Source organism: Pantherophis guttatus, chromosome 3, assembly GCF_059756535.1.
Source record: "Pantherophis guttatus breed Tessera chromosome 3, ASM5975653v1, whole genome shotgun sequence".
Classification (NCBI taxonomy): Eukaryota; Metazoa; Chordata; class Lepidosauria; order Squamata; family Colubridae; genus Pantherophis; species Pantherophis guttatus.
Window position 1 is genome coordinate 11,632,173 of NC_142065.1, and position 26,660 is coordinate 11,658,832.

General features: G+C 42.9%; 1 protein-coding gene across 2 annotated transcripts in view; it reads left to right on the forward strand.

Annotated features, from left to right (window-relative positions):
• Window positions 1-26,660, forward strand: part of LAMA5 (laminin subunit alpha 5) — a 236,639-nt gene that overhangs the window by 135,782 nt on the left and 74,197 nt on the right. The window contains exons 26-34 of one of the 2 annotated variants that reach the window (XM_087889038.1): window positions 4,323-4,476; window positions 5,532-5,692; window positions 8,076-8,184; window positions 11,379-11,476; window positions 14,374-14,575; window positions 16,815-16,941; window positions 17,816-17,955; window positions 20,892-21,007; window positions 22,508-22,716. In XM_087889038.1, the coding sequence (XP_087745164.1) occupies window positions 4,323-4,476; window positions 5,532-5,692; window positions 8,076-8,184; window positions 11,379-11,476; window positions 14,374-14,575; window positions 16,815-16,941; window positions 17,816-17,955; window positions 20,892-21,007; window positions 22,508-22,716 (1,316 nt within the window). The remainder of the gene's footprint in view (window positions 1-4,322; window positions 4,477-5,531; window positions 5,693-8,075; window positions 8,185-11,378; window positions 11,477-14,373; window positions 14,576-16,814; window positions 16,942-17,815; window positions 17,956-20,891; window positions 21,008-22,507; window positions 22,717-26,660) is intronic. The other variant, XM_087889037.1, reaches the window with a different exon arrangement.

The window sequence follows — 26,660 nt, forward strand, 5'->3', positions numbered from 1 at the left end:
TTTCAAATGCAGATGGACTGCTGAATCTAGTCCTGATAGGTTTGTTCTCCTGGGTCTCCATAGACATAATATCATAGTTCCCCCAAAATAAGACATCCCCTGATAATAAGCCCAATCGGGCTTTTGAGCGCATGGCAATAAGGCCAAGCGCTTATTTCAGGGCTCAAAAAAATATAAGACAGGGTCTTATTTTCAGGGAAACACGGTAGTGTCTTTAGTTGCTGCACCTACACAACCTATGCAAGTGGAAGGTAATGCATATGTGTGTCTACTCTTGTTAGGAATGCCAGAAAGTAAGAACAGGTAATCCTCAATTTACAGCCATTTGTTTACTGACTGGTCAAAATTACGACAGCAGTGGGAAACTGGTCCTTGCCCTTATAACTGTCTCAGCATCTGCAATTCCATACTGTCAAGTGATCAAAATTCAGGCATTTGGTAACTGGCATGGATTTACAATTTATTTTATTTATTTATTTTGTCGCATTTCTATGCCGCCCAACTCCCAAGGGACAATGGTTGCAGCATCCTGGGGTAATGTGATCCCCATGTGCGACCTTCCCAACTGGCTTCTGAATGGAGGGGGGGGGGAAGCTGGATTGCTTAATCACCTCACGATTCCCTTAACAAGGGTTGTAAAATTGGGTGGATCACAATCACCTCGCTTAACAACAGAAATTTTGATGCAGATTGCAGTTGTAAATCGAGATCTCCCTATAGTGAAAGCTGATTGGTCTCTTAGTAATTATATTTTTTCTTTGTAATAGTCAATGACCAGCCCATAAAACATATTAAAAAATGAATCAAATCAGCCATCTTACAACAAAAGTTTAGGTCTATTATTGGCAAGTAAGACACTAAGATGAGTATAATAACCTAAGATTAAACGAAAGGGCAAGCCCCTTTTAAGCCAGATTCACTGGCTAGGATTTTCGTGGATGTTCCGTTGTAGTTTTCTACAACAACCTTGTGGAACTCATTTGCCTTGTCTTCTCCTGGTGTTCTTTCAGTTTCTCAGTCTAGTCTGAAGCCACGGGATTTTCTAGAGAGCCAAGTAAAATAATAACAATCAAAAAAATAAAACATTGAAGTAAAGTCAGGTCTGGACGGATGAACTAAACCAAGGTCAGCTAAGTGCTGCTGTCCGTTTTGGGCAATTTTTCTCTTCAAAATATTTCTACAGATTTTATTTGACTAGGAATTTGGCCAGGATTTAAATAATACTCAGAAGGACTGAAGTCAGGGATGAAATTCAGCAGGTTCTGACAGGTTCTAGAGAACCGTAGTAGAAATTTTGAGTAGTTTGGAGACCCGGCAAATACCACCTCTGGCTGGCCCCAGAATGGGGTGAGAATGGGGATTTTGCAGTATCCTTCCCCTGCCACGCCCACCAAGCCACACCCACCAAGCCACACCACGCCCACCAAGTTACGCCGATAGAACTGGTTGTAAAAAAAATTTGAAATTCACCACTGACTAAAGTATTATATACAGAGGTGGGTTTCAGCAGGTTCTCACCAGTTCTGGAGAACCGGTAGTGGAAATTTTGAGTAGTTCTGACAACCGGTAGTAAAAATTCTGACTGGCCCCGCCCCCATCTATTCTCTGCTTCCCAAGCCCCAGCTGATCAGGAGGAAATGGGGATTTTGCAGTAACCTTCCCCCGGAGTGGGGTGGGAATGGAGATTTTACAGTATCCTTCCCTGCCATGCCCACCAAGCCACGCCCACCAAGCCACACCCACAGAACCAGTAGTAAAAAAATTTGAAACCCACCACTGATTATATACACTTTTTAAATCCTGTGAGCTGATGGGTTAACTCTGTTTAGAAGTACAAAGTGAATATTGAATGAATTCTGGGTTTTACTTTGGGCCTATAAAAGATTTATTTTTTCCCAAGTAGCCTTCTAAATTTAGGGAGGCGGGAGAACTAGCGTGAATCCTATTATATCTGTCCCTTCCTTTATTATTATTATTATTATTATTATTTTGCTTCTGGCATTTTAAAGACAAACTTGAAAGGATGTATGAAAAGTTTCTTCTTGATCTGTGATGGGAAATGTCAACCTCTTGATCCGTTTTTTTTGTAAGTCCTGTCTGATTGCTTCCTCTCTCTCTAAATGCAGAGATGGCTTGCCATATAGGGAAAGAGACAGAGAAATGGTGCTAGGAAGAGCAAGAGAGATAAGAGCGGTGTCAGAGAGAGAAGACAGAAAAGGGAATGGAGGGGGAAAAAATGAGAAACCAGGACAGAGTTTTTGGCCACATAATGCTCTGGCCACATCCATTGTTGATTTTGGCCTGCCTACTGCTGACAAGCATTCTCTATCAGTTGATTTCCCCACGGCAACGTTCTTCTCAGTGTTTAAAAAAAGATTTGCTGAAAAAAAAAATAATGATTATTCGTATCACGCCTTTATTGTTTTCACAAATAACTCAAGGTGGCAAACATATCCGATTCAACTTCTTCCTGCTATTTTCCCCACAACAACCTTGTGAGGAGGGTTGGGCTGAGAGAGAGTGACTGGCCTGAAGTCACCCAGCTAGCTTGCATGCCTAAAACGGGACTAGAACTCACAGTCTCCTGGTGTTTGGTTCAAAGCCACCCAGCCACCTTACATACCTAAAGTGGGACTAGAACTCACTATCTCCTGGTGATTGTTCCAACGTCACCCAGCTAGCTTTAATGGTTAAGATGGGACTAGAAGTCACAGTCTCCTGGTTTCTGTCCTGGTGCCTTAACTACTAGATCAAACTGGCTCATATACTGTGTGTATATATCATACATACATACATACATACATACATACATACATACATACATACATACATACATACATACAGGGATGGGCTGCTGGGGGCTCACAGGGGTTCAGGAGAACCTCTAGCTAAGATTCTGTGCAGTTCAGAGAACCCCAAATCCCACTTCTGGCTGGCCCTGCCCCGTCCCCCTGCCCCTCCCAGGAGTCCTCACGTGGCCTGTTTTGGATGCAGGTAAGTACAGGGCACACGTGGAGGCTCAGGGAGGGCGAAAAACGGGCCTACCGGAAGTTTGGGAAGGCTGGAAACAGGCCCGTTTCTGGTCTCTAGAGGGCCTCAGGAGCCTGGGGAGGCCATTTTCGTCCTCCCTGAGGCTCAAGGAAAGCCTCCGGAGCCCGGGGAGGGCAAAAACGCCCCCTCCACCATGGTGCAAGAGCCTGACTAGGCCACGCCCAGCATGGCTATGCCTACCCAGCAACCTGGCAGAGAACCCCTTGCTAAAATTTCTGAAGCCCACCCCTGCATATATACATACATACAAGATACATACTCCTCTCCTACTTTCTCCTTCCTCCTCTCCTACCTCATCCTACTTCCCCTTCCTTTCCCCCACTCCTCTTTTCTTTTTCCCCTTCTCACCTTCTCTCCTTCTCTCCCCTACCCTTCCTTCCTCTGCTTTTCCCTTTCTTCCATTCCTCTCCCTCTCTCTCCTCTTTCTACTCTCTACTCCTCTCTCCTTTCTATCTTCTTTGCTGTGGAATATTCTCCTTGTTTGGTATCCAAGCAACTCCTATATTCTAATAGTATATACTTTCTTTCAATTTCTTTTCGGATTTATTCTATCTATCAGTATTATCATCATAATTGTACATTTATACTTATTATCTTCTTTCTTTTCTCCCCCTTATCCCCCTTTTTCATTTATTTGGGTTTCTATTTCTTTTTTATTCTCTCCCTCGTTTAACTTTCTATGATCTGAATCATTTATCTATCCTCTTATCTTCATATTTCTTTTCTAACCATATGTAAAATCTTCCCCATGTCTTGAAATACACTGATTCCCCTTTATCTCTTATTCTTAGAGTTAATCTATTCATTTCTACACAGTCTAAAATCTTTTTTATTACTTCACCTTCTGATGGTATTTTTTTTGTCTTCCAATTTTGTGCAAATACAATTCTTGCTGCTGTTATTATATGTATAGTTAAATACACATCTTCTTTACTATATCTCTCTGGGAGAATACTCAATTAAAAAAAAACCCCTCTGGTTTTAATTCTATAGATTTATGTAATATTTCTCCCAACCATTTCTGTATTCTAGACCAATAATTTTTTGCTTCTAAACTTGACCACCACCTATGATCCCGGCAAATGCAAACATTTCCAACATTTGGCTGAATTATCCTTAAACATCTTTGCTAATCTTTCTGGTGGCATATGCCACCTAAATAAAATGTTGATATTGCACTGGAGATAATTCTGCCAGTAGTGATTTTTTTTGTACTCATTTGGCTGGTATTTGAACATGAGGGCTAAAAACTTTTTTTCTATTCTTTCCAGTTGCTTCCTATATAAGTACTTGCCTGTGGAGCAGTTCTCATTTGTGTCAGGCAAAGATGCTTTGTGCAAGTTGGACAACAATTTACCAAGTCCTTGTCCTGTAGAGCAGATCTTTCCTACCTTCCCCAAATTGGTGCAGTGTAGTGGCACTCAGGTAAGTAATTCCATTATCATGTAAAATCTTCAGTTAAACCTTCTATGTAAAAAAGTAGGACTCCTGAGGCCTTCAAAATCAACCTTCATACAGACATTTTTAAGATGTTAGAAAGCCAACATTATTAAATGAATGAGATACCATTTAAATAGTGTGCAGCAGCTGCCAAAAAAGCCAACACAGTTCTAGGCTGCATTAATAGAGGGTTAGAATCAACATCACATGAAGTGCTACTTTATAATGCCTTGGTAAGGCCACACTTACAATACTGCATCCAGTTTTGGTCGCCATGATGTAAAACAATGTGGAGACTCTAGAAAGAGTGCAGAGAAGAGCAACAAAGATGATTAGGGGACTGCAGGATAAAACATATGAAGAACGGTTGCAGGAACTGGGTATGTCTAATTTAATGAAAAGAAGGTCTAGGGGAGACATGATAGCAGTCTTCCAATATCTCAGGGGTTGCCACAAAGAAGAGGGAGTCAAGCTATTCTCCAAAGCACCTGAGGGCAGGATAAGAAGCAATGGATGGGTGGAAACTAATCAAGGAGAGAAGCAACTTAGAACTAAGGAGAAATTTCCTGCTTGTTAGAACAATTAATCAGTGGAACAACTTGCTTCCAGAAATTGTGAATGCTTCAACATTGGAAGTTTTTAAGAAGATGTTGGATAACCATTTGTCTGAAGTGGTGCAGGGTTTTCTGTCTAAGCAGGGGGTTGGACTAGAAGACCTCCAAGGTCCCTTCCAAGTCTGTTATTCTATTCTATTCTAAACATTCATATTCAGTATCTTTGCACTAAATTAGATTTAGCTTTGTCCTGGCTGTGTCCACTTTAGTTGGGACATGGTTCCCAGAGACCCTTTGCAAATGGGTAGTGAAAGGTTCTTGGTGCAACAAAATTGTGCCTCTCTATCAGTGCTTAACTTTACAACACTTTAGAATCTCCATAGACACTCAAGGAAAAATCTTATGCCAAGAAACGGCTTATATGAGATTTTATGAAGAATCTGTTTGAAGGTACACTCAACCTTTCTGCTTTTTCCTTTTCAACAGGTGGAAGTACAGCTGGTAATTCCTGTACCCCAGCCAGGGAAATATGTGCTTCTGATGGAGTATGCCAATGAAGATACTCCACAGACTATCGAGGTATCTGTGAGCACACAACAGAAGGTTCCTCGGCTGGGCACTCTTACGATATACACCTGCAAATACAGGTATGTCTCCAAATAAGGAGATGAGGGGAGATTGTGGACTTAATCATCTTTTCTTGTCTTTCCTTTTACTGATACTCCAGATTTTCAGTCAAACTTCCTAAACTTAGAATGTAGGTCAACTTGTAACCATTTGTTTCATGACCATGGGAATAGTCCTCAACTTACAACTGTTTGTTTAGTGTCCATTTGAAGTTACAACACCATTGAAAAAAGTGACTTATGACTGTTTTCACACTTATGACCATTGCAGCATCCTCAAGGTGACGTGATCAAAATTCAGACGCTTGGCAACTGACTCATATTTATGACGGTTGCAGTGTCCTGGGACCACGTGATCCCTTTTTGTGACCTTTTGACCAGCAAAGTCAATGGGGAAGCTGGATTCACTTAACAACCGTGTCACTAACTTAACAATTGCAGTGATTCTTTAATAAATGTGGCAAGAAAGGCTTAGATAGAATAGAATAGAATAGAATAGAATAGAATAGAATAGAATAGAATAGAATAGAATAGAATTATTTATTGGCCAAGTGTGATTGGACACACAAGGAATTTGTTTTGGTGCATACGCTTTCGGTGTACAAAAAATTAGCCACGGAAATGTTGAGCTCCAGTGTGGTCATAAGTGGAGGACTACCTGTAATCATTTAAACTTCATCCATTTTGATTCTCCAACCTGACCTCAGGTAGAATTTTCACAGTTGTCATTTATACTATTTTGGTTTCAAATATTAGTTTTATTAAAACACAGGTAGCCCTCAAATTAGAATAGTTCGTTTAGCATCTATTCTAAAGTACAACATCATTGAAAAAAAGTGACTTATGACTGTTTTTCACACTTATGACTGTCACAGCAGTCCCATGGTGATGTGATCAAAATTCAGACCCTTGGCAACTGACTCATATTTATGACGGTTGCAGTGTCCCAGGGTCACATGATCCTTTTTTGCGACCTTTTGACCAGCAAAGTCAATAGGGAAGCCGGATTCACTTAACAACTGGGTTTCTAACTCACCAAGTACAGTGATTCACTTGACAACTGTGGCAAGAAAGATTGTAAAATGGGACAAGACTCACGTAACAAATGTCTCACTTAGCAACATAAATTTTGGGGCTCAATTGTGGTCGTAAGTTGAGGACTACCTGTGTAAAATACAGAACTACAAAGAAAGGGGGAAGGGAAAGTGTAGGGTAGCAGGCGAAAAGAAGAAGAAAAACAACTAACCTCTGACACCTTTTGGTGAAATCATTTATGGCTTTACAAACCATCCATGCCTAGAAGATTGAGTACAGGTAATCCTCAATTTACGACCACAGGTGAGCCCAGAATTTATGTTGCTAAGTGAGACATTTGGTAAGTGAGCTTTGACCCATTTTACGACTTTTATTACCACATCTGTTAAGTGAATCACTGCAGTTCTTAAATTAGTAACCATTGTTAAGTGAATCCAGCTTCCCCATTGACTTTGTTTGTCAGAAGGTCACAAAAGAGCCTTGATAGTACAGTGGTCTAAGCACCCTGTTATTAACACAGCTGTCTGCAATTACTGCTGGTTCAAATCTCTCCAAGGCTCAAGGTTGACTCAGCCTTCCAACCTTTCTAAGGTAGGTAAATTGAGGACCCAGTTTGTGGGGGCAATAAGCTGACTTTGTATAAATATACAAAAGTATGAAGGCTATTGCTTAGCGCATTGTAAGCCGCCCTGAGTCTCCGGAGAAGGGCGGCATATAAATCAAATTAAAAAAAAAAAAAAAGGAATCACAACACTCACAAATATGAATCAATTGCCAAGCATCCAAATGTAAATCATGGGAAGCTGCAACAGTCGTAAGTATGAAAAACTGCCGTAGGTCACTTTTTTCATAAGTCACAAGGCCCAGAAAAGACAAGACATGCATCGAACTCCAGATTTTTTTTCAGTGCCGTTGTAACTTTGAACGGTCACTAAATGAACTGTTTGTAAATCAAGGACTACCTGTAATTAAATCAGCCTTTATACCGCAGTTTATGTGCTGTTTAGATTCCCGGCCTTGTAAATATCCGAGGCAGCAATCCAGCCAAAAGTCCACATCCTCAGAACAAGACATGTGTGAGATGAAAATAGCACGCACATCCTGACCTCCGACAATCTATTCAAACAACTGGACAGTGTTTATATCAACGATGGATGGATTACACTGTCTGGAACTGCTGTTTTTGCAAATACAGATCGTGACCTTAAACGATCGGAAACGAGGCCCTGGGATATCCTTCAGAAGCATCTCCTTGCTGTCACTCAACTCATTCAAAGCTCATAAGGGATCTATATTAAACCACAAAGGATGTGTGTGTGGAAAGACATACTGGGAAAATGAGTTTGATCACTTTTTTTTTGTCTCGCAGTTTCCTTTGTCGTGGGATCGTGGTAGATTCTCAAAGCCGTTTAGCAGCATTTGAACTTGACACCGAGGCGAGAGTTCAGTTCACGGCAGGTCAAGCCCACTTTTTCCTGGTAAGTCTTACGAGCAGAGGCAATAATCCGATGCAAATTTGAGCATCTTAAATTAGGGCAGTTAAACTGTTACCTCAGGGCAGGGGTGGGATTCAAATATTTTAGCAAATGTTTCTCTGCCCCGTTGCTGGGTGGGCGTGACCATGGTGGGTGTGGCCTACTTGGCCTCGTGCACCATGGTGGAGGGGTGTTTTTGCCCTCCCCAGGCTCTGGAGGCCTTCCTCGAGCCTTCGGGAGAGCGAAAAGAGCCCCCCCGGGCTCCGGAGGCCCTCCGGAGGCCGGAAACCACTGAATCCCACCCTGGTTACCTGTATGGGAGGGGTGAGTAGAGAAGGGTTGGACCGAAAAATAATTTTGGACCCAGAAGAGGCAAGACAAGCATCGTACTCCAGATTTTTGCTCTTGAATAGCAGCTAAGAGGCAAAGATAACATTTTGCAGAAGTTGTCAAATTCCAAAAATCAAATTCCAAAGTCCCTATGTTGTGTTACCTGCTATTGTCCCCCTAGCCAGGATGAGTTCCTATACAGTTAGCCCTTGACTTACAACCTTTCAAAGTTACAACAGCTCTGAAAAAAGTGACTTATGATCATTTTTCACACTTACGTCCATTGCAGCATCCTTGTGGTCACACGAACAAAATTTGTATTCTTGGCAAATTCACTTAATGACCAATTCTGGTCCATAAACAAGGGCTGCCTATAAAGAATAAAGCTCCCTGCCAATTACACCTATTTTGGAATGAATTGCTACTCATCATGTAAAAGAAATAGATCTGGATTATATGGGACAGTGCAAGGTTCATTATGGCTGGATGTTATGCAACAATTGTTACCCTGTTTCCCCGAAAATAAGACATCCCCTGATAATAAGCACATGCTCTAAAATAAGCCTCCCTCCGAAAATAAGCCCTCCCCGAAAATAAGGCCTCCCTGAAAATATTTAAAAGCAGAGCTGGAAATCAGGTAAGACAGCAAGAGGAGCCCGATCTTGATCCACACGCCCCAAAATAATAAGACCTCCCCAAAAATAAGGCCAAGCACTTATTTCAGGGTTCAAAAATATAAGACAGGGTCTTATTTTTGGGGAAACACAGTATTTATAGGAGTAGCTTGCTCACAAGTACTGTGAACTCTCTTGTTCGCAATTCTTGCGAACCGACAGGTTGCAATGCCACAAATATATGTTTATTTGCACAATATGCATACGCAGCAGTTGCTAATTGGAAGGAGAGGCAGACAATGACTGTTTTAAATTATGACAGTTATGAAGACTGTAAAGCAAAGTGAAGCTGAAGTAAGATTGTAAGCACAGTCAAGGTTTCACATAGCGACCACTTCACTTAACAACCAAGTTGCCAGTCCCAATTCTGGTTGCTAAACGAGGACCATCTGTAAAGAAAAAAAAACCTCCCTGGCCCCACTAATTTTTTTTTCTTTTTTCTTTCCTGGCCCCACTAATTACACAGTTATTTTAGAATAAGTTGCTTGGCATTATTTGAAGCAATATATCTAGGTTACACCGCACGGGAGCCATTCTTGGATGTAATTAAGAGTCAGTGCAAAGCTCGTTTTGGCTGCATATTATGCAGGAGTGGCTATTTGTAGGAGTAACTCGCTCACAAGGAACCGTGAAGTGTTTCTTGTCCAATTGCAGAAATTGGAAATTCGGCCATTAACCTTTCACATTCACTCCCTTTGTGGGTTCTTGCTTTGCTTTAGATGTTTTCCTGGGCAACAGAGAGCACCAACTTTCTAAGTGGCACCCTAGACAGTATTTTAAGTGAACAAAACAGGTGGCTGCTCTTTTCTTTTTCTTTGCAGCCATCTCTCTCTCTCTCTCTCTCTTTCTCTCAAAAGAGCAAATTGACAGAAACAGCTGTGTGTTCTCTGCTCCATTTGATCTTTATACAGTGAACAAAAGAGAGAGAAAAAGAGATGGCCCTGCCTTTTTTTTCCCCCTGGAAGGTTTCTTATCCTCCCACCCCCTCAAAAAAAAAAAAAAAAAAAAAAAGACCAAATCAAAGTTTAGGAACATGTTGCCATAGCAAGCAGAGGATGACTAATCAGTTTCTTTGCTGGGAACTCTCCCTCCCACCCCTCTTTTCCAAGGAAGGGTCTGTTGCGGGTCAAACAAAGAGATGTTTCTGTTTATTGCACACTGTTATTTGCCAACAGGTGCCCTTTTCCCTTTGAATGAATGTAGAAAAGTTTGTCATTTTTTCTGTCAGTGGTAGGAAACTATGGCCCCTTTATGATCTGTGGACTTCGACTCCCAGAATTCCTGAGCCAGTATGGCTGGCTCAGGAATTCTGGGAGTTGAAGTTCCCAGGTCATAAAGGGGCCATAGTTCTCCACTCCTGTTTTATGCATCCATGCTGGCTCAGGAATTCTGGGAATTGAAGCAGTAGTGAAATCTAAAATTTGTTACTAGCGGTTCTGTGGGTGTGGCTTGGTGGGGGGGTAATGTGACTGGGTGGGTGTGGCCATGTTTTTTTTTTTTACTTTTAAAACCATTTTTTCTACAACCTCTTCGGCAAAGAGGTTGTAAAAAAAATGCTTTCAAAAGGCTCTGACGATCCCAGCTGTGTTGCCTGCTCGGCAGAGGCTTTTTAAAAAAAGCCTCTGCCGATCAGGCAACTCAGCTGGGATCGTCAGAGGCATTTAAAAGAAAAAAAAAGGTTTTTTTTTTCTTTTAAAAGCCTTTGACGATCCCAGCTGAGCCGCGCGATCATCAGAGGCTTTTTTTTTTAACTTGTAAAAGCATTTTTTGGCCGAAGAGGTTGTAGAAAAAATACTTTTAAAAGTTAAAAAAAAAAAAAAGCCTCTGATGATTGCGCAACTCAGATGGGCATGGCGGGGGCAGGGATTTTTGCTACCGGTTCTCCGAACCACCCGCCTACATCGCTATCGGATTGGGCGATCCGGTCTGAAGCAGGAGCATTTCACCCTTGAGTTGAAGTCCCCAAGTCATACAGGGGCCAAAGTTCCCCACCCCTGTTTTATGCATTTTTCCTGGCTCAGGAATTCTGGGAGTTGAAGTCCCCCAGGTCATAAAGGGGCCCTAGTTCCCCACCCTTGTTTTAAACATTCAACCTCATCTGTACAAAACCGTTTTGATTTTTGCTCCAGAAAAAAAAAAGCATAAATCTTCTTCCCTTTCTCATCCTTTTTTTCCCTCCTCCTCTGTCTTCAGTACAAAGTGTACTTGGTCCCCTACGAGCTATTCACTCTGGAGTTTTTGGAGCCAAAAGTTCATTGCATCAGTACCCATGGGACGTCATCGCTGAACAGGTAAATCATTTTATTGGTTTGTTTTCTAAGCAATTTATATGGCCACCCAACTCTGCAAATAATTGCAATTTTTGAGTGGCTAGCCTAGGATGAAAAAGATGAAAAGCAATAAGATAAACAGCTTGTTTACAAAATATGAGAGCTAATTAGAACTGTAAGTACTTAATTGTAGAAATGCCACATAAAACATTTCTCAAGTATGTGTTTACAATCGTTGCGATGTCTGGTATGTTGTCTGGGTTTCCTGTTTGATGTTCCAGGCTGCGGTTTGTCTGAAACGATGTAGGGCACGGGTGTCAAACTCCAGGCCTGCATGCCAGATCCGGCCCACAGGGTGCTTAGATCTGGCCTGCGAGACCATCCTGGAAACAGTGAAGGACGGGCGCCTGGTGCCTCTGCCAGCGAAAAGGGAGCTTGAGAGTTGCAGGAGGCCATTGCAGCCGAAAACTGGGCTCGGGAGCCCATTTTCGCTGGCAGAGCACTCGGGCCACCACAGGTGCCCCCGACACAAGTGATGTCAAGCTGGCCACACCCACACTGGCCACACCCATCCCGATCCCCCAAGGTCAAACACTACCCTGATGCGGCCCTCAATAAAATCGAGTTTGACACCCCTGATGTAGGGTCTCCTACTAGAGCAAGGGGTTGGACTGGAAGACCTCTAGGGTCCTTCCTACCTCTGTTATTCTGTTGTTTTATTTTGAGAAGAAACTGTAAAATGCTTAATTTATTAATTTCATGTAGTCCTCAACTTACGACCATTTATTTAGTGACTGTTGAAAGTTATGACAGTGCTGAAAAAAGTGACTTAGAACTGGTCCTTGGAATTGTGACCACTGCTGTGTCCTCGCCGTGGTGAATGTAAATGGAAAGGATTGTGGTTGATGCAGGAATGCTCTCTGGCACCATTTGTGATAGATTTATTTATATGCTCATTTCCTTATACAGAATGACTAGGGAAAATGGTCCCCAGCCTGTTTAAACACCCTGTTTTGGTAATGACTCGTGGTAGCCTTTGCTTTCTGCTATCTGCAGCCTGTTTTGGAATTATTTTAATTAATTTATGAAAAGTGTTTATATATCATAACACAAATGATCCTGAAACAGTTTAAAAGAACCATAAAACAATATTTCTTGGAGTGTCCATAAAGGAAAATGTGTACAGATTAGTCCTTGATTTACAACCAGTGGTGGGTACCACCCAGTTCTGCCAAGCCGGTATGGTGACGATATGACATCACCGAACCAGTTCTGCCCCCCCCACCCTGCGTTATTCTTACTTTTTATTCGGCCCCACCCCCAATCTATTGCTGCCTCCTGAGTCCCAGCTGATCGGCTAGAAAGAAAAAAACTGTTTAAACTCTTGCCGCGGGGCTTCAAAGGGCCACCCTACAGCTGATCAGTGTTAAAAGGCAGTGTGCTAGTAGACCGGTGCCTGCAAAAACAAATGAGTAGATCGGTGCCTGCAAAAACAAATGAGTAGACCGGTGCCTGTAAAAACAAATGAGTAGATCGGTGTCTGCAAAAACAAATGAGTAGACCGGTACCTGCAAAAACAAATGAGTAGACCGGTGCCTGCAAAAACAAATGGGTAGACCAGTGCCTGTAAGAACAAATGGGTAGACAGGTACAGCTCTGCAAGCAGTTAAAACCCTGGTAGACCAGTACCTCTGCTAAATCCTAAAGAATTGTCACATGACCATCAAGCCATGCCCATAAAATAAGCCACGCCCACAGAACTGGCAGTAAAAAAATTTAGAACCCACCCCTGCTTACAACCATTCCTTTAGTGACCGTTTGAAGTTACCACAGCACTGAAGAAAGTGACTGATGACCATTTTCACATTTACAACCATTGCAGTATCTCCATGGTCATGTGATCAAAATTCGGACACTTGGCAACTGGCTCATATTTATGATGGTTGCAGCGTCCCAAGGATCCTGCGATCCTCTTTTGCGACTTTCTGACCGGCAAAGTCAGTGGGGAAGCCAGATTCACTTAACAGCCGTGTGACTAACTTAACAACTGCAGTGATTCATTTAACAACGGTGGCAATTGATTATTATTAAGATATTGGAGTGTATTACTTGGAATAAGATTTAAGAAAATGTATGGAATAAAATGTTCTGGTTTATTATTTTGATATTAAATGAATGATTGTAATATTAGGAATTATGTTAAATGAGATTTTAAATTTAAGGGGCTTCATATAGAGATGAAGGGAAAAATGGAATTTGGTGAAGATTAGAGCTAGGATGAATGGACAATATGGATTCAAAAAATGGGGAAGAAAAGGGAAAAGAAGGGAAAATATTATGGCAAAAGGGAATATATAAATTGTATTGAAAAATTGTTTAAATTTATGAACCGGCCAATGTTCAGAAAAAAATACATTGTTTGTGTGTTTGTCTGTGTGTTAAAAAATAAAAAAAACTTTTTACAAAAAAAAACCCCAACAACGGTGGCAAGAAAAGTTGCAAAATGGAGCAAAATTCAGTTAACAACTGTCTGGCTTAACAAGAGAAACATTGAGCTCAATTATGTGGTCATAACTTGAGGACTGCCTATATTGTTTCACTCTTGGAACCAAACAGAACATTCAAATTGTTTTTAAGCTGAGGAGAGGATATAAATTCATTATAATCCTCTTGTTCCTTTGTTTTGTATCTCAGAGCCAAAAGGCTATCATACAAACGGACTTGATTACAGTTAAACAGGGAAGACAAAAGAGCATCTGTAGAAGATCAAAAGAATCATAATGAAAGTGACCTTAGTAAAATCAAGCCTCCATGCTTTGCTTTGCATTATAGCTACTCTCAATGCTCCTTTGATGTCTGGATAGAACAGGCATTTTTCTTGACTCATCTGATTGTTCTTTTTTTCTTTCTGTCCTCAGTAGTTCCTGTGTCCCATCAAGATATCAGAAGATTTCACAATCAGTTGTCCTGGAGGAAGGACAGTCGCTACCCATTGCTCCAGACTTGCCCCTAATTCACGCCATTAGCATCCCACCAGAAGGCAGTCTGCCAGCTTCTGCACCTCAACCTCCAACTTTGATAGACACCTCCGCAAAACTCATTTTCTTAAGAGCGCCACAGGTAAGTATGGTTTGGGACACACTGCCGAGATGTGGAGAGGTCATAGTTTTATTGGAAGTTTGATTTTATTTTTTAATAATTTAGGGGTTTTTTTGTCCTTTGTATAATTTTACTTTCCATTCTTGAAGTTTTCCTATGGGGCTAAACATGATGTAACTCCGGCTGCTAACAGTGTGTTAAAAAAGTGTGTAAAACTTCTTACAGCGAAGTTTCACAAGTACAGTATAAAGCAATGCAATCCTTGGCTAGCCATAGGAATCGGGAATCAGTTAGTCTGCGTTGTAAAATAATACAGGCTCTATAAAAGTTTTCAATGAATGAATGAATGAATGAATGAATGAATGAATAAATGAATGAATGAATAGTTAGCCTAAGGCAGGGGTATCAAACTCAAGGCCTGGGGGCCAGATCCAGCCCGCAGGGTGGTTAGATCCGGCCCGCGGAGCCGCCATGGAAACAGCAAAGGACTGTCCTGCGGTGCCTTTGCCAGCGAAAACGGAGCTCAGGAGGGCCATGGGCAGCCCTTGCCAGCTACATTTTCTCTGGCAGAGGGTTGTAGGAAGCTGTCGCAGCCGAAAACGGAGCTCGGGCGGCCCTGCCACGGCCCCTGGCCATCCCATTCCCCCACCCCCACCCCAGGTCAAATGCAATCCTGATGCGGCCCTCAATGAAATTGAGTTTGACACCCCTGGCCTAAGGAGAACAGACTTTTCATTTGAAAAGAATGAAACTGAAAAGCAAATTACATTCTGCATATGGAGGCTATAAAGTTAAGTAGTGCTTGATTTATGCCCGTTTGTTCAGGGAATGTTCAAAATAAAGACAATGTTGAAAGACGGGAATTTAGGACCCCTGGCTGACGTTAGGGCCACTTCAGTGCCCCCGTGGTCAAGTGAACAAAATTTGGACAATTGGCATTCTGTTGCAGTGTTCCCCCACCCTCATCCGGCATATCTGAAGAAGCTTCTTGGATGGGATGCAAAATATTCTAAAGGGGGGAAAAAACCCAAGAAAGCTCTGTTACCTTTTGGAAATGCACCTTTGGGACACTTAGATTAACACTAGACCAACAATCAAGAAATAAACAATATCCCAAGAAGTAAACAACAGTCTAGTCAAGGAACCACCAAGATCGCTCCCACCAACACCAATAAGGCAAGACATTAGTGCCATGATGGCGAACCTATGGCACGCGAGCCACAGGTAGCACGTGTAGCCATATCAGTGGGCACGTCAGCTCAGCTCTGGCACGCATGCGTGTGCCGGCCAGCTGATTTTCGGGCCTTCTGGGCCCACCAGAAGTAGGGAAACAGGCTGTTTCCTGACTCCGGAGGGCCTGAGGTGGTGGGGAAGGCTCGTTTTTCTTTCTCACCTGGCTCCAGATCCTGTCTGCATCTGGGGAGGGCGAAAACAGCCTTTCCCGCTCCCTTGGAGGCCCTCCGGAGGCCTGAAACAGCCCATTTCCCAACTCCCGGTGGGACAGGAAGTGATGTTTTTTGCTGTCCCCAGCCTAGACAGGCTCTGGAGGCTGGGGACAGCAAAAAAAATGTCACTCCTGTCCCACCGGGAGTTGGGAAATGGGCCGTTTTAGGCCTCTGGAGGGCCTCCGAGGGAGCGGGAAAGGCTGTTTTCGCCCTCCCCAGATGCACAGAGAGGATCTGGAGCCAGGTGAGAAAGAAAAACAGGCCTACCGGGCCATTGCGTGCCAGGAGCAGGTGGGGAAGGGGGGTTGCACATGCATGCGCAGGGCGCATAGAATTATGGTGTGGGCACGCGCACGCACAAACCTGCCCTACCCCACCCCCTCCTGGCACGCGATGGCAAAAAGGTTAGCCATCACTGCACTAGTGTATAAACAGAGAGCAAAACCCACTCCATTCTAGCACCGATGATGTTTCCTAGTTTGGTAATGAAACGCCTGAAAGAAAACCACTAAGCTTAGAGAGCACAAAGACTCTTGAGCTACAAATATTGCCTTCCAAATAGCAGTTATTTCTGACAGAGCAAAGCAACAGCTTTTAGCTCATGTTCCCAGTAATTGATAAAAGACATTTTCTGTTTACTAGAGATACCTGCAGGATAAATACAGAATTATCCATGTTTATGCCTATGTCAGTTTTTTGGGAGATCCAATTCTGCCATGAATGCTGGGGCACATCGCCCACTCTGGAACCCTCACGGTGACTTGAAATAGAAATTAATGATACCAAAAGAGATTTTCCTCTTTGCTTTCTTCCAGACAGCTGTTGTGTTAAACGGCCATATTCAGACTCCAGGGCGCTATGCTTTCATCCTGCATTGTTATCAGCCTGATCACCCAACTTTCCCTGTTGAAGTGTTGATCAACGGAGGGCGGATTTGGCAGGGTGAGTTGCAGAGTGTGGTAATGTCTGTTTTCAGGAGTACTCAAACTGTATTTAGATCTTGTGGATACCTGAGCATGGCTGGCTGGGGAATTCTGGGAGTTGAAGTCCATACATCTTAAACTTGCCAAGGTTAGAAATTGTCCAGCTGCTATGCTACCAGACGCAATCCTCAGCCATATCATGCCTCAATTTAAACTGAGGAAAATCCATCATTTTTTTGAGTGGGCTGGGGAATGCTGGCTGTGGAATTCTGGGAATCGACGTCCACACATCTTAAAGTTGCCAAGGTTAGAAATTGTCCAACCTCTATGCTACCAGATGCAATCCTCAGCCATATCATGCCTCAATTTAAACTGAGGAAAATCCATCATTTTTTTGAGTGGACTGGGGAATGCTGGCTGGGGAATTCTGGGAATCCACAAATTTTATTTTATTTTATTTTATTTTATTTTATTTTATTTTATTTTATTTTATTTTATTTTATTTTATTTTATTTTATTTTATTTTATTTATTTTATTTTATTTTTATATGCCGCCCTTCTCCGGAGACTCAGGGTGGCTTACAATGCGTTAAGCAATAGCCTTCATACTTTTGTATATTTTATACAAAGTCAGCTTATTGCCCCCACAATCCGGGTCCTCATTTTACCCACCTTAGAAAGGATGGAAGGCTGAGTTGACCTTGAGCCTGGTGAGAATTGAACTCGCAGTAATTGCAGGCAGCTGGATGTTAAATGCTGCCTTAGTAGGAGGCATTAGCCTCCTATGCCACTCAGGCTTTTAAATTTTAAAGTTGCCAAGGTTGGACACCCCTTGGTATAAAAGCAAAACAAATTCAGTTGATTGCAGCAGGTTTATTTTCTGACTTTTTCAGGACAAGCTAATGCTACTTTCTGCCCACACGGATATGGTTGCCGGAGTCTGGTGGTTGCAGAGAACCAAATTGTTCTGGATATCACAGAAAATGATCTGAGTGTAGTAATCCGTGTGCCAGAAGACCGGCATCTTTGGGTGGTATGTTCCTATCTTAAAAATTCTTGTCCTGTCTTTGAATGTTCACTCAAACAATTAATCAGATAAACTAAAAATGTGTTATTACCAGAATATCTATAGGTAAAATGCAAATTTTTAAAACTGAACTCTGCTCATGTGGTCTCAAGTCACTTAAGGACATAACCAGCATTCCTTGTTTGTGGTTTTCTCTCTCTCTAACCGCAGCATGAAATAATTTATGGCCACCAGGCAGTGCTGCTCGCTATCTAATAAAAGTACAGCTTGACTCATTTTGTTTCAGGCAATTTTTCTGGCATATGAAATCAGTCAGCTGCCCTGTCTGGATCTGTCTGCTTTCTGTGAACCTGCTTTTCTAGCTTCTCTGCTGGAAATTCAATTTATCTTCAAAGTTAAGCACACAGTGATGAGAAAATTGATCATTGCTCTAGCATAGGGGTGTCAAACTCAAGGCCCGTGGGCCAGATCCAGTGGCCCATGAGGTGCTTAGATCTGGCCTGCGGGACCGCCCTGGAAACAGCAAAAAACCAGCCCACGATGCCTCTGCCAGCCAAAACGGAGCTCCTGAGCTCCGTTTTGGCTGGCAGAGGGTTGGTGGAGGCTGTCCCAGCCGAAAATGGAGCTTGTGAGGACCGTGCACGGCCCTCCCGAACTCCATTTTCGCTGGCAGAGGGTTGCAGGAGGCCATCCCAGCTGAAAACTGAGCTCAGGAGCCCAATTTCGCTGGCAGAGCGCTCGGGTCACAGGCACCCCCCAACATGAGTGACATCAAGCTGGCCACGCCCACCCTGGCCATGTCCCCCCCTTAAGGTCAAACACAACCCTGATGCGGCCCTCAATGAAATCAAGGTTGACACTTCTGCTCTAGCACAATGTAAGGCAGGCCTTTTCAGAAATAAAAAATTGTTCCAGTACTTTGGACTCCAGATGAGTGTGGAGAAAACTAGAAAATTCTTACACTGTTTTCTATTCGTCTCTTCGAAATCTGTGCCTGTCAAGAAAATCGGGATAAAGCAAACCTCAGTTATGTTCATGGCTTCTCATTCACCATAAAAGGTTGTGATTTTCAATCCTTCATCTTTTCTGGCTACTTTTAACTGTGGCATGTCAGAGAAAGCATCTTTTTGGTGATCCAACCTTTTTTTTCCTATCAGAAAAGAATCCAAACCACAGATCTACAAAACTTAATAAACTAAGTAAAGGTAAAGGTAAAAGTTCCCCCGCACATAAGTGCCAGTCGTTCCCGGATCTAGGGGGCAGTGCTCATCTCCATTTCAAAGCCAAAGAGCCAGCGCTGTCTGAAGATACCTCTGTGGTCATGTGGCCGGCATGACTAAACACCAAAGGCACACGGAACGCTGATACCTTCCCACCAAAGATGATCCCTATTTTTGTACTTGCATCTTTTACGTGGTTTCGAACTGCTAGGTTGGCAGAAGCTGGGACAAGTAATGGGAGCTCACTCCGTTACGTGGCACTAGGGATTCGAACCGCTGAACTGCCGACCTTTCGATCGACAAGCTCAGCATCTTAGCCACTGAGCCATCGCGTCCCTTATAAACTAAGTAAAAATTCACACAATTGCAAAAGAAGGCAACTCAAGCAACTTTTGATTTTGTCTCTTCTCTCTGATTGCGAACCGGTAGTAAAGGTAAGTAGAACCCACCCCTGCAATGGATGGAAAGTAATTGAGGAGAGAAGCAACCTAGAACTAAGGAGAAATTTCCTGACATTGAGAACAATAAACCGTGGAACAACTTTCCTCCAGAAGTTGTGGGTGCTCCATCACTGGAAGTTTTTTTAGAAGGGACTGGACAACTATTTGCCTGAAATGGTATAAGGTCTCCTGCTTGAGGAGGGGGTTGGAGTAGAAGGTTCCTTCCAACTCTGTTATTCTGTTATATCTAAGAGCTAGAGCTAATAAAACCTGCTCCCCTCTGATCTTCAGCCAATTTAACAATTATGGACTGAGGATAGCCTCATATTTTTACACTTTAACCATCCCTAAGTATAGAAGAGTCTTCTCCCTTGCTCGTTTCAACGTCTTGCCCTCAGCATTGCTGGATGGACGATTTAAGAGGCTCCCGATAAGTGAGCGGTTATGCCCCTGAGATAGAGTTGAGGTTGAAACTGTGGAGCCTGTTCTTTTATACTGCCCTATGTATAACGCAGGCAGGAGTAAATTACTGTCTCTCCTAGAAACAGATCTCTCTGGATCCAGTGCTAGAAATTTGACTTTATATTGTTTAGGGGATGGCTCCTCACACATTACTTTTCAGGTTTCTAAATTTTTTTTAAGAGCTGTAACTATTAGAGGAGAACGCTGTAATTCCTCTCAGCCAAGGCTTTTGGTAGCCAACCGTTTATGATGTTACTTTCCCCACGTTCTTTTGTAACTATATTTGTATTTTGGTCTGTGACCGCAAATAAAAGTTATTATTATAACTCTGCGAAGAAAGCTTTATGTTCTATCTTTGTCCAAGAAGGAGGGTTGGAAAATCTGGGCAAAACAGTTTTCATGCAACCTATTCATGTCAAAGATATTGAGATACATTATGTGACTACCACAGAGTAGCAGTAAAGCAGGCAAAAGGTAGCATTTCTACTCTGTTTCCCCTAAAATAAGACATTCCCTGATAATAAGCCCAATTGGGCTTTTGAGCACATGCGCTAAAATAAGCCCTCCCCCCTGAAAATAAGCCCTTCCCAAAAATATTTAAATGCATGTCCAGCCGGTCCCCACCATTTCCTCTGGCTTCCTCCATGCACCCCAAAATAATAAGACCTCCCTGAAAATAAGGCCAAGCGCTTATTTTGGGGTTCAAAAAAAATATAAGACAGGTTCTTATTTTTGGGGAAACACAGTATATACAAAGTTGGGTTTTTAAATGAGAAGCCACACTTTTGAATAATTTGACTACTTTTATGGTTATTTATAGGATTATATCCTTGTGGTTCCTGAAAGCATTTATGGCTCCAACTATCTTTCGGAAGAACCGCTGGACAAATCCTACGATTTCATCAGCAGCTGCGGAGTCAACAGCTTCTACATCAAGTGAGATTGCAAATAAGCATCTAGGGTTATTTCAGCTGGAATGTTCTCTAAATTTTAGAACCAATCCCCAGTGTTGATTTGGAGGCACCCACTAACAAACTTTTAACAGCCAGGTGTTTATAACCCTCTGTAAATCCATCAGGATAGGAGCCATATCAGTGGTGAAATCCAAATTTTTTTACTAAAAGTTCTGTGGGCGTGGCTTGATGGGCGTGGCAAGGGAAGGATACTACAAAATCTCCATTCCCTCCCCACTCCTGGGAGAAGGATATTGCAAAATCTCCATTCCCACCCCACTCGGGGGCCAGCCAGAGGTGGTTTTTGCCGGTTCTCCGAACTGCTCAAAATTTCTGCTACCGGTTCTCCAGAACCTGTCAGAACCTGCTTAATTTCACCCCTGAGCCATATGAATCTCAGGGGGATCCTCATTCCCAAGGGCAGAGGCTGTGACGATGGAGGTGTGCTACCTGGGACATGATAGATGACATGATTTAATGACAAGAACCAGAGTGCACTTTTTTATATCATTTTTTAATTGTAATCCACCAGGAATCACTCATGTGAGATGGTGTCAGTTTCTTGCAAAATCAAATCCAGAAGTACACACAGATAAACTGATTCAGCAGGATTCATTTAAATGAAACTTCTTTATATACAAGAATATATATATATATACACAATACCAACAGCAGAATTTCAGCTCAGATCAGCAGACATGTTCACACACACACACACACACACACACACACACACACACACACACGGGTTTCAGTTTCTCTTTCTCTGCACAGACTCAGAAGCTGCAGACTAAGACACGCTCCAGACTGTCTCAGCTCCCAATTGGCTGACTTAGCTGCTATGCCTATTCATTGGCTGACCTTGTTACCATGTCTTCCCAGTCATGAATATTCTGATAGATGGCCAATGTAGAAATTTGATAGAATATAGATAGATAGATGATGAATAGATGAGAGAGAGAGAGAGATAAAGGTAGATGATAGAGAGACAGACAGACAGATAATTGATGAATAGATTATATATGAGATAGATAGATAGATAGATAGATAGATAGATAGATAGATAGATAGATAGATAGATAAATACAAAATGAGAGAGAGAGTTCTTGTCAATTCGAACTGACCAGCCAGATACTACTGAAAATAGGTATGTAAGTGGATAGGTCGGTCGATAGGTAAATAAAGTAAAATAACTGAACCTTATAGTATGTGTCTTAGCTTTCTTAATATCTAGTTCCTGTACCCATTTTATTTATTTTGTCGCATTTCTATGCCGCCCAACTCCCAAGGGACTCTTTTATGAGCACATATTTGAGTCTTTCTTAATCTAGCCTTCAAAGCAAACAGTGTTTCAGGCTCCACATTTTAATTAATTAATGTAATTAATCTTTACCTGACAAATAATAAAATCATTAATAAATAATATTTGTAGGCATTGCATTGCCTTGAGATCTGGTGCAAAACGTTTCCTCTTTCTCCGCAGCCCTGTAACTTCATCCAGGTTCTGCCAGGACTCTGCCATCTCCATTTCTCTTTTTTACAACGGGGCTGAACCTTGTCATTGCCATGAGGCTGGCGCTGTTTCGAGCCAGTGTGAGCCATTTGGGGGCCAATGTACGTGCAGGTCCAATATTATCGGGCGCGAATGTTCCCGCTGTGCCACTGGATATTGGGGTTTTCCCAATTGCCGACGTGAGTATTTGAGCTTATGGGGAGAGAGGTGTGTGTGTGTGTGTGTGTGTGTGTGTGTGTGTGTGTGTGTGTGTGTAGGACAGATAATATATGTCCTTGTGGACAACCACTTAAGTATGAGCCAGCAGTGTGCAGCAGCTGCCAAAAAAGTCAATGCAATCCTGAGCTGCATTAACAGAGGGATAGAATCAGGGGTGGGCTTCAGATCCTTTAGCAACAGGTTTGCTGCCCCATTGCTGGGCGGGCATGGCCATGGTGGATGTGGCTTAGTCAGCCGCCTGCACCACAGTGGGAGATGGCTCCGGAGCCTTTCCTTGAGCCTCTGGGAGGGCGAAAACTGCTTCTCCCAGGATCTGGAGGCCGGAAACAGGCCCGTTTCCAGACATCTGGAACTTCCGGGAGGCCCGTTTTTCGCCTTCCCCGAGGCTCCAGACATTTCCCTCGAACCTCCGGGAGGGCGAAAACAGCTTCCCCCGGGGTCCAGAGGCCTTCCGCAGGCCGGAAACAGGCTCGTTCCCAGACTTCCGGAACCTCCAGTAGGCCCCCTTCCAGACTCGCCATGCGGCCCCTGCAATTACCTGGAATGATGAACAGGCCGTATGGAAACTCCTGGGAGGGGAGGGGTGGGGTGGGCGTGGCCAGCCAGGGGTGGCATTGGGGGGTTCGCCGAATCCCAGAAATCCTTGGCTAGAGGATTGCCCGAACCCTGCTGAACCCCCAGGAGCCCACTCTTGGATAGAATCAAGATCACGTAAAGTGTTAATACCGCTTTATAATGCCTTGGTAAGGCCACACTTTGAATACTGCATCCAGTTTTGGTCGCCATGAAGTAAAAAAGATGTTGAGACTTTGGGAAAAAAAGTGTAAAGAAGAACAACTAAGATGCTTAGGGGCCTGGAGGCTAAAACACACAAAAAACAATTGCACAAAATGGTTATGTTTAGTTTAATGAAAAGAAAGACTAGGGGGTGACATGATAGCAAAGTTCCAATATTTGAGGGGGTCATCCTATTCTCCAAAGCACCAGAAGACAGGACAAGATGCAATGGATGGAAACTAATCAAGGAGAGAAGCAACCTAGAACTAAGGAGAAATTTCCTGATAGTGAGGACAATAAATCAGTGGAACGACTTGCCTCCAGAATTGGGGTGGGTGCTCCAACATTGGAGGTTTTCAAAAAGAGTTTGGACAGCCATTTGTCTGAAATGGCATAGGACAGTGATGGCTAACCTTTTTGCTGTCGTGTGCCAAAAGTGGGGATCATGCGGGAGAGGTCACGTATGTGTGTGCCCATACCCATAATTTTATGTGCCCCACCCTCCGCACATGCGCACGTGACCACCACCACCATCACCCGCGCTACCCTCACTTTTGGCACGTGATGGCACAATGGGCCCGGTAAACCCGTTTTCCGCCCTCCCCAGGCTCCAGAGGCTTTCTTGGAGCCTGGGGAGGGTGAAAACAGCCTTCCCTCCCCCACCCAGGAGGCCTTCCGAAGGCCGGAAACAGCCCATTTCTCAACTTCAAGTGGGCCCGGAAGGCCCGAAAATTAGCTGGCTGTGCACATACGCACACTGGAGCTGAGTAGGGCAACGCTCGTGTGCCCACAGATATGGCTCCTTGTGCCATCTGTGGCACCCGTGCGATAGGTTCGCCATCATAGGCATAGGATTTCCTGTCTCACGCAAGGGGTTGGACTAGAAGACCTCCAAGATCTCTTCCAACTCTGTTATTCTGTTATTCTCTTATGTGAGAAGCAACATTTTGCTCATATTTCTAGGCCATCCTTTTATTCCTATCTGCCAAGAAAAGTTTGGGTTTCCCTTGAGGTACTCCATTAATAAATTGAAGGCAGAGAGCTGGGTTATTACTAGTTAGCTTATCAGCTTTTATTTTAGTACAGCTCCCTAAAGCAATTTTCTTCCCTTAGGATCCTTTTAGCAAGCTATTCGAGAGAATAAATTGGACTGGAAAATCAATGTGAAATTATCAGAAGCGTGCATGAATGGCAAGCAGCTGAAAATTGGTCGCTCTTTTATTAATATTTTGAATTGCAGCACAGTGTTTATGTAGAGGACGTACCACAGTAATTTAGCCCAGAATTACAACAGTAATTTAGCCCAGAATTACAATCATGCTGGTGGTTAAGTGAGTCACTATGTGACTGTTCCCAATTTTATGACTTGTTTTATGGCATTGTTAAGTGAGTCACCATATTATCATTGGACACAGTGGGTGGTTTTTGCAGAAATTGGAATACTAGTTCCTGGAAAATACCATATTTTTCAGAGTATAAGATGCACCGGAGTATAAGTGGGTTCAGATCCCAGTTGTGGGGTTGACTAATTTGAACAATACAATAGGATTCCTAGTTAATTATTATTATTTTTTGTTCATACCATACATAGAAAGATGGTTGGAGATGGACTGAGCTCACCTGACACACCTGCTAATGATAGGCAGTTATACAGCTGTTGTGTTTTGGGCATGGGGTGAGACAGGTTTAGATCAGATTCCAGCATGATTTTGAAGTAGTAGTGGATTTGTAAGCTAATTACCGTATTGTTTGGAGTATAAGACGCACCTTCGTTTTTGGGGAGGAAAATAAGAAAAAAGCTGATTGGCAGGTGGATCGGCCTCCCCAGATACCCCCAATCAGCTGTTCCCAGAGGTGAATTTTAGCAACAGGTTCCTTGGTTGTGAGCTCTGTGCCTTGCTTTTTCTTCTGCCTCTGAAACTTCTGAAACTCTGTTTCAGAAAAAACGTTTTTTCCTGCCTCTGAAAGCCTTCGAAATAGACCTTCAGAAAAAAAGCCTCCGAAGCTCTGTTTGAGGGCTTATTTTCTGAAACTCTGTTTGGGGGCTTCTTTTCTGAAGCTTCGTTTGATGCTTTTTTCAGCCTCTGAAACCTCCGTTTGAGAAGCTGGGCAGGGCTACATTCGGAGTATAAGACGCACCCAGATTTTCACCCTCTTTTTTGGGGGTGGGAAAAAGGTGCATCTTATACTCCGAAAAATACGGTACTGTAAATTGTGGCCACATGGCTAGGGGATGCTGCAAAATGGCCATATGTGCAGTCCGGTGGTTATGTGACCACAATGTGATCACATGTCTGGAGCGGGGGGGCGGGGTAAGGCATTCGTCGGAACTTTGAATATGGATCATAAGTTGCTCTGGGAAGGTCTGTCATAACTTCAAATGGTTGCTAAGCAGCTAGTCATAAATTGTGGACTTCCTGTACTCATGAATATATTCATAATTTTAAAAGAGAATTTTCTTGAAAATCCTATTCGTGGAACAGTACAACTGAATTTACAATAATTTACAGGTTGTCCTTGACCTACAACCACAGCTGAGCTCCAAATTTCTCTTGCTAAGCAAAACAGCTGTGAAGTGTCTTTTGCCCCATTTTATGACCTTTCTTGTCACCGTTGTTAAGTGAATCGCTGCAGCTGTTAAGTTAGTAACATTACGTGAACCTGGCTTCCCCCATTGGTTTTGCTTATCAGAAGGTCACAAAAGGGGATCGCGTGACCCCAGGATATTGCAACCGTCATAAATATGAGTCAGTTGCCAAGCGGCCAAATGCTGTTCAGGTGACCATGGGGGTGCTGAAACGGTCATAAGTGTGAAAACTTATGACCATTTTGACTTATGATCAAAAATTGACCATAAGTCAATTCTTTCAGTGCTGTTGAAACTTCAAACAGTCACTAAAGAAACGGTTGTAAGTCAAGGACTACCTGTAGTTGTCTAAATTATATATTTAGTGCATTTCAAATCTGAACAGGCACCATTCACAGCTTAAATAGCAAAAGCACTTAGACTTATATACCGCTTCATAGTGCTTTACAGCGCTCTCTAAGTTAGATAGAATTCTTTATTGGCCAAGTGTGATTGGACACACAAGGAATTTGTCTTTGGTGTATGTGCTCTCAGTGTACA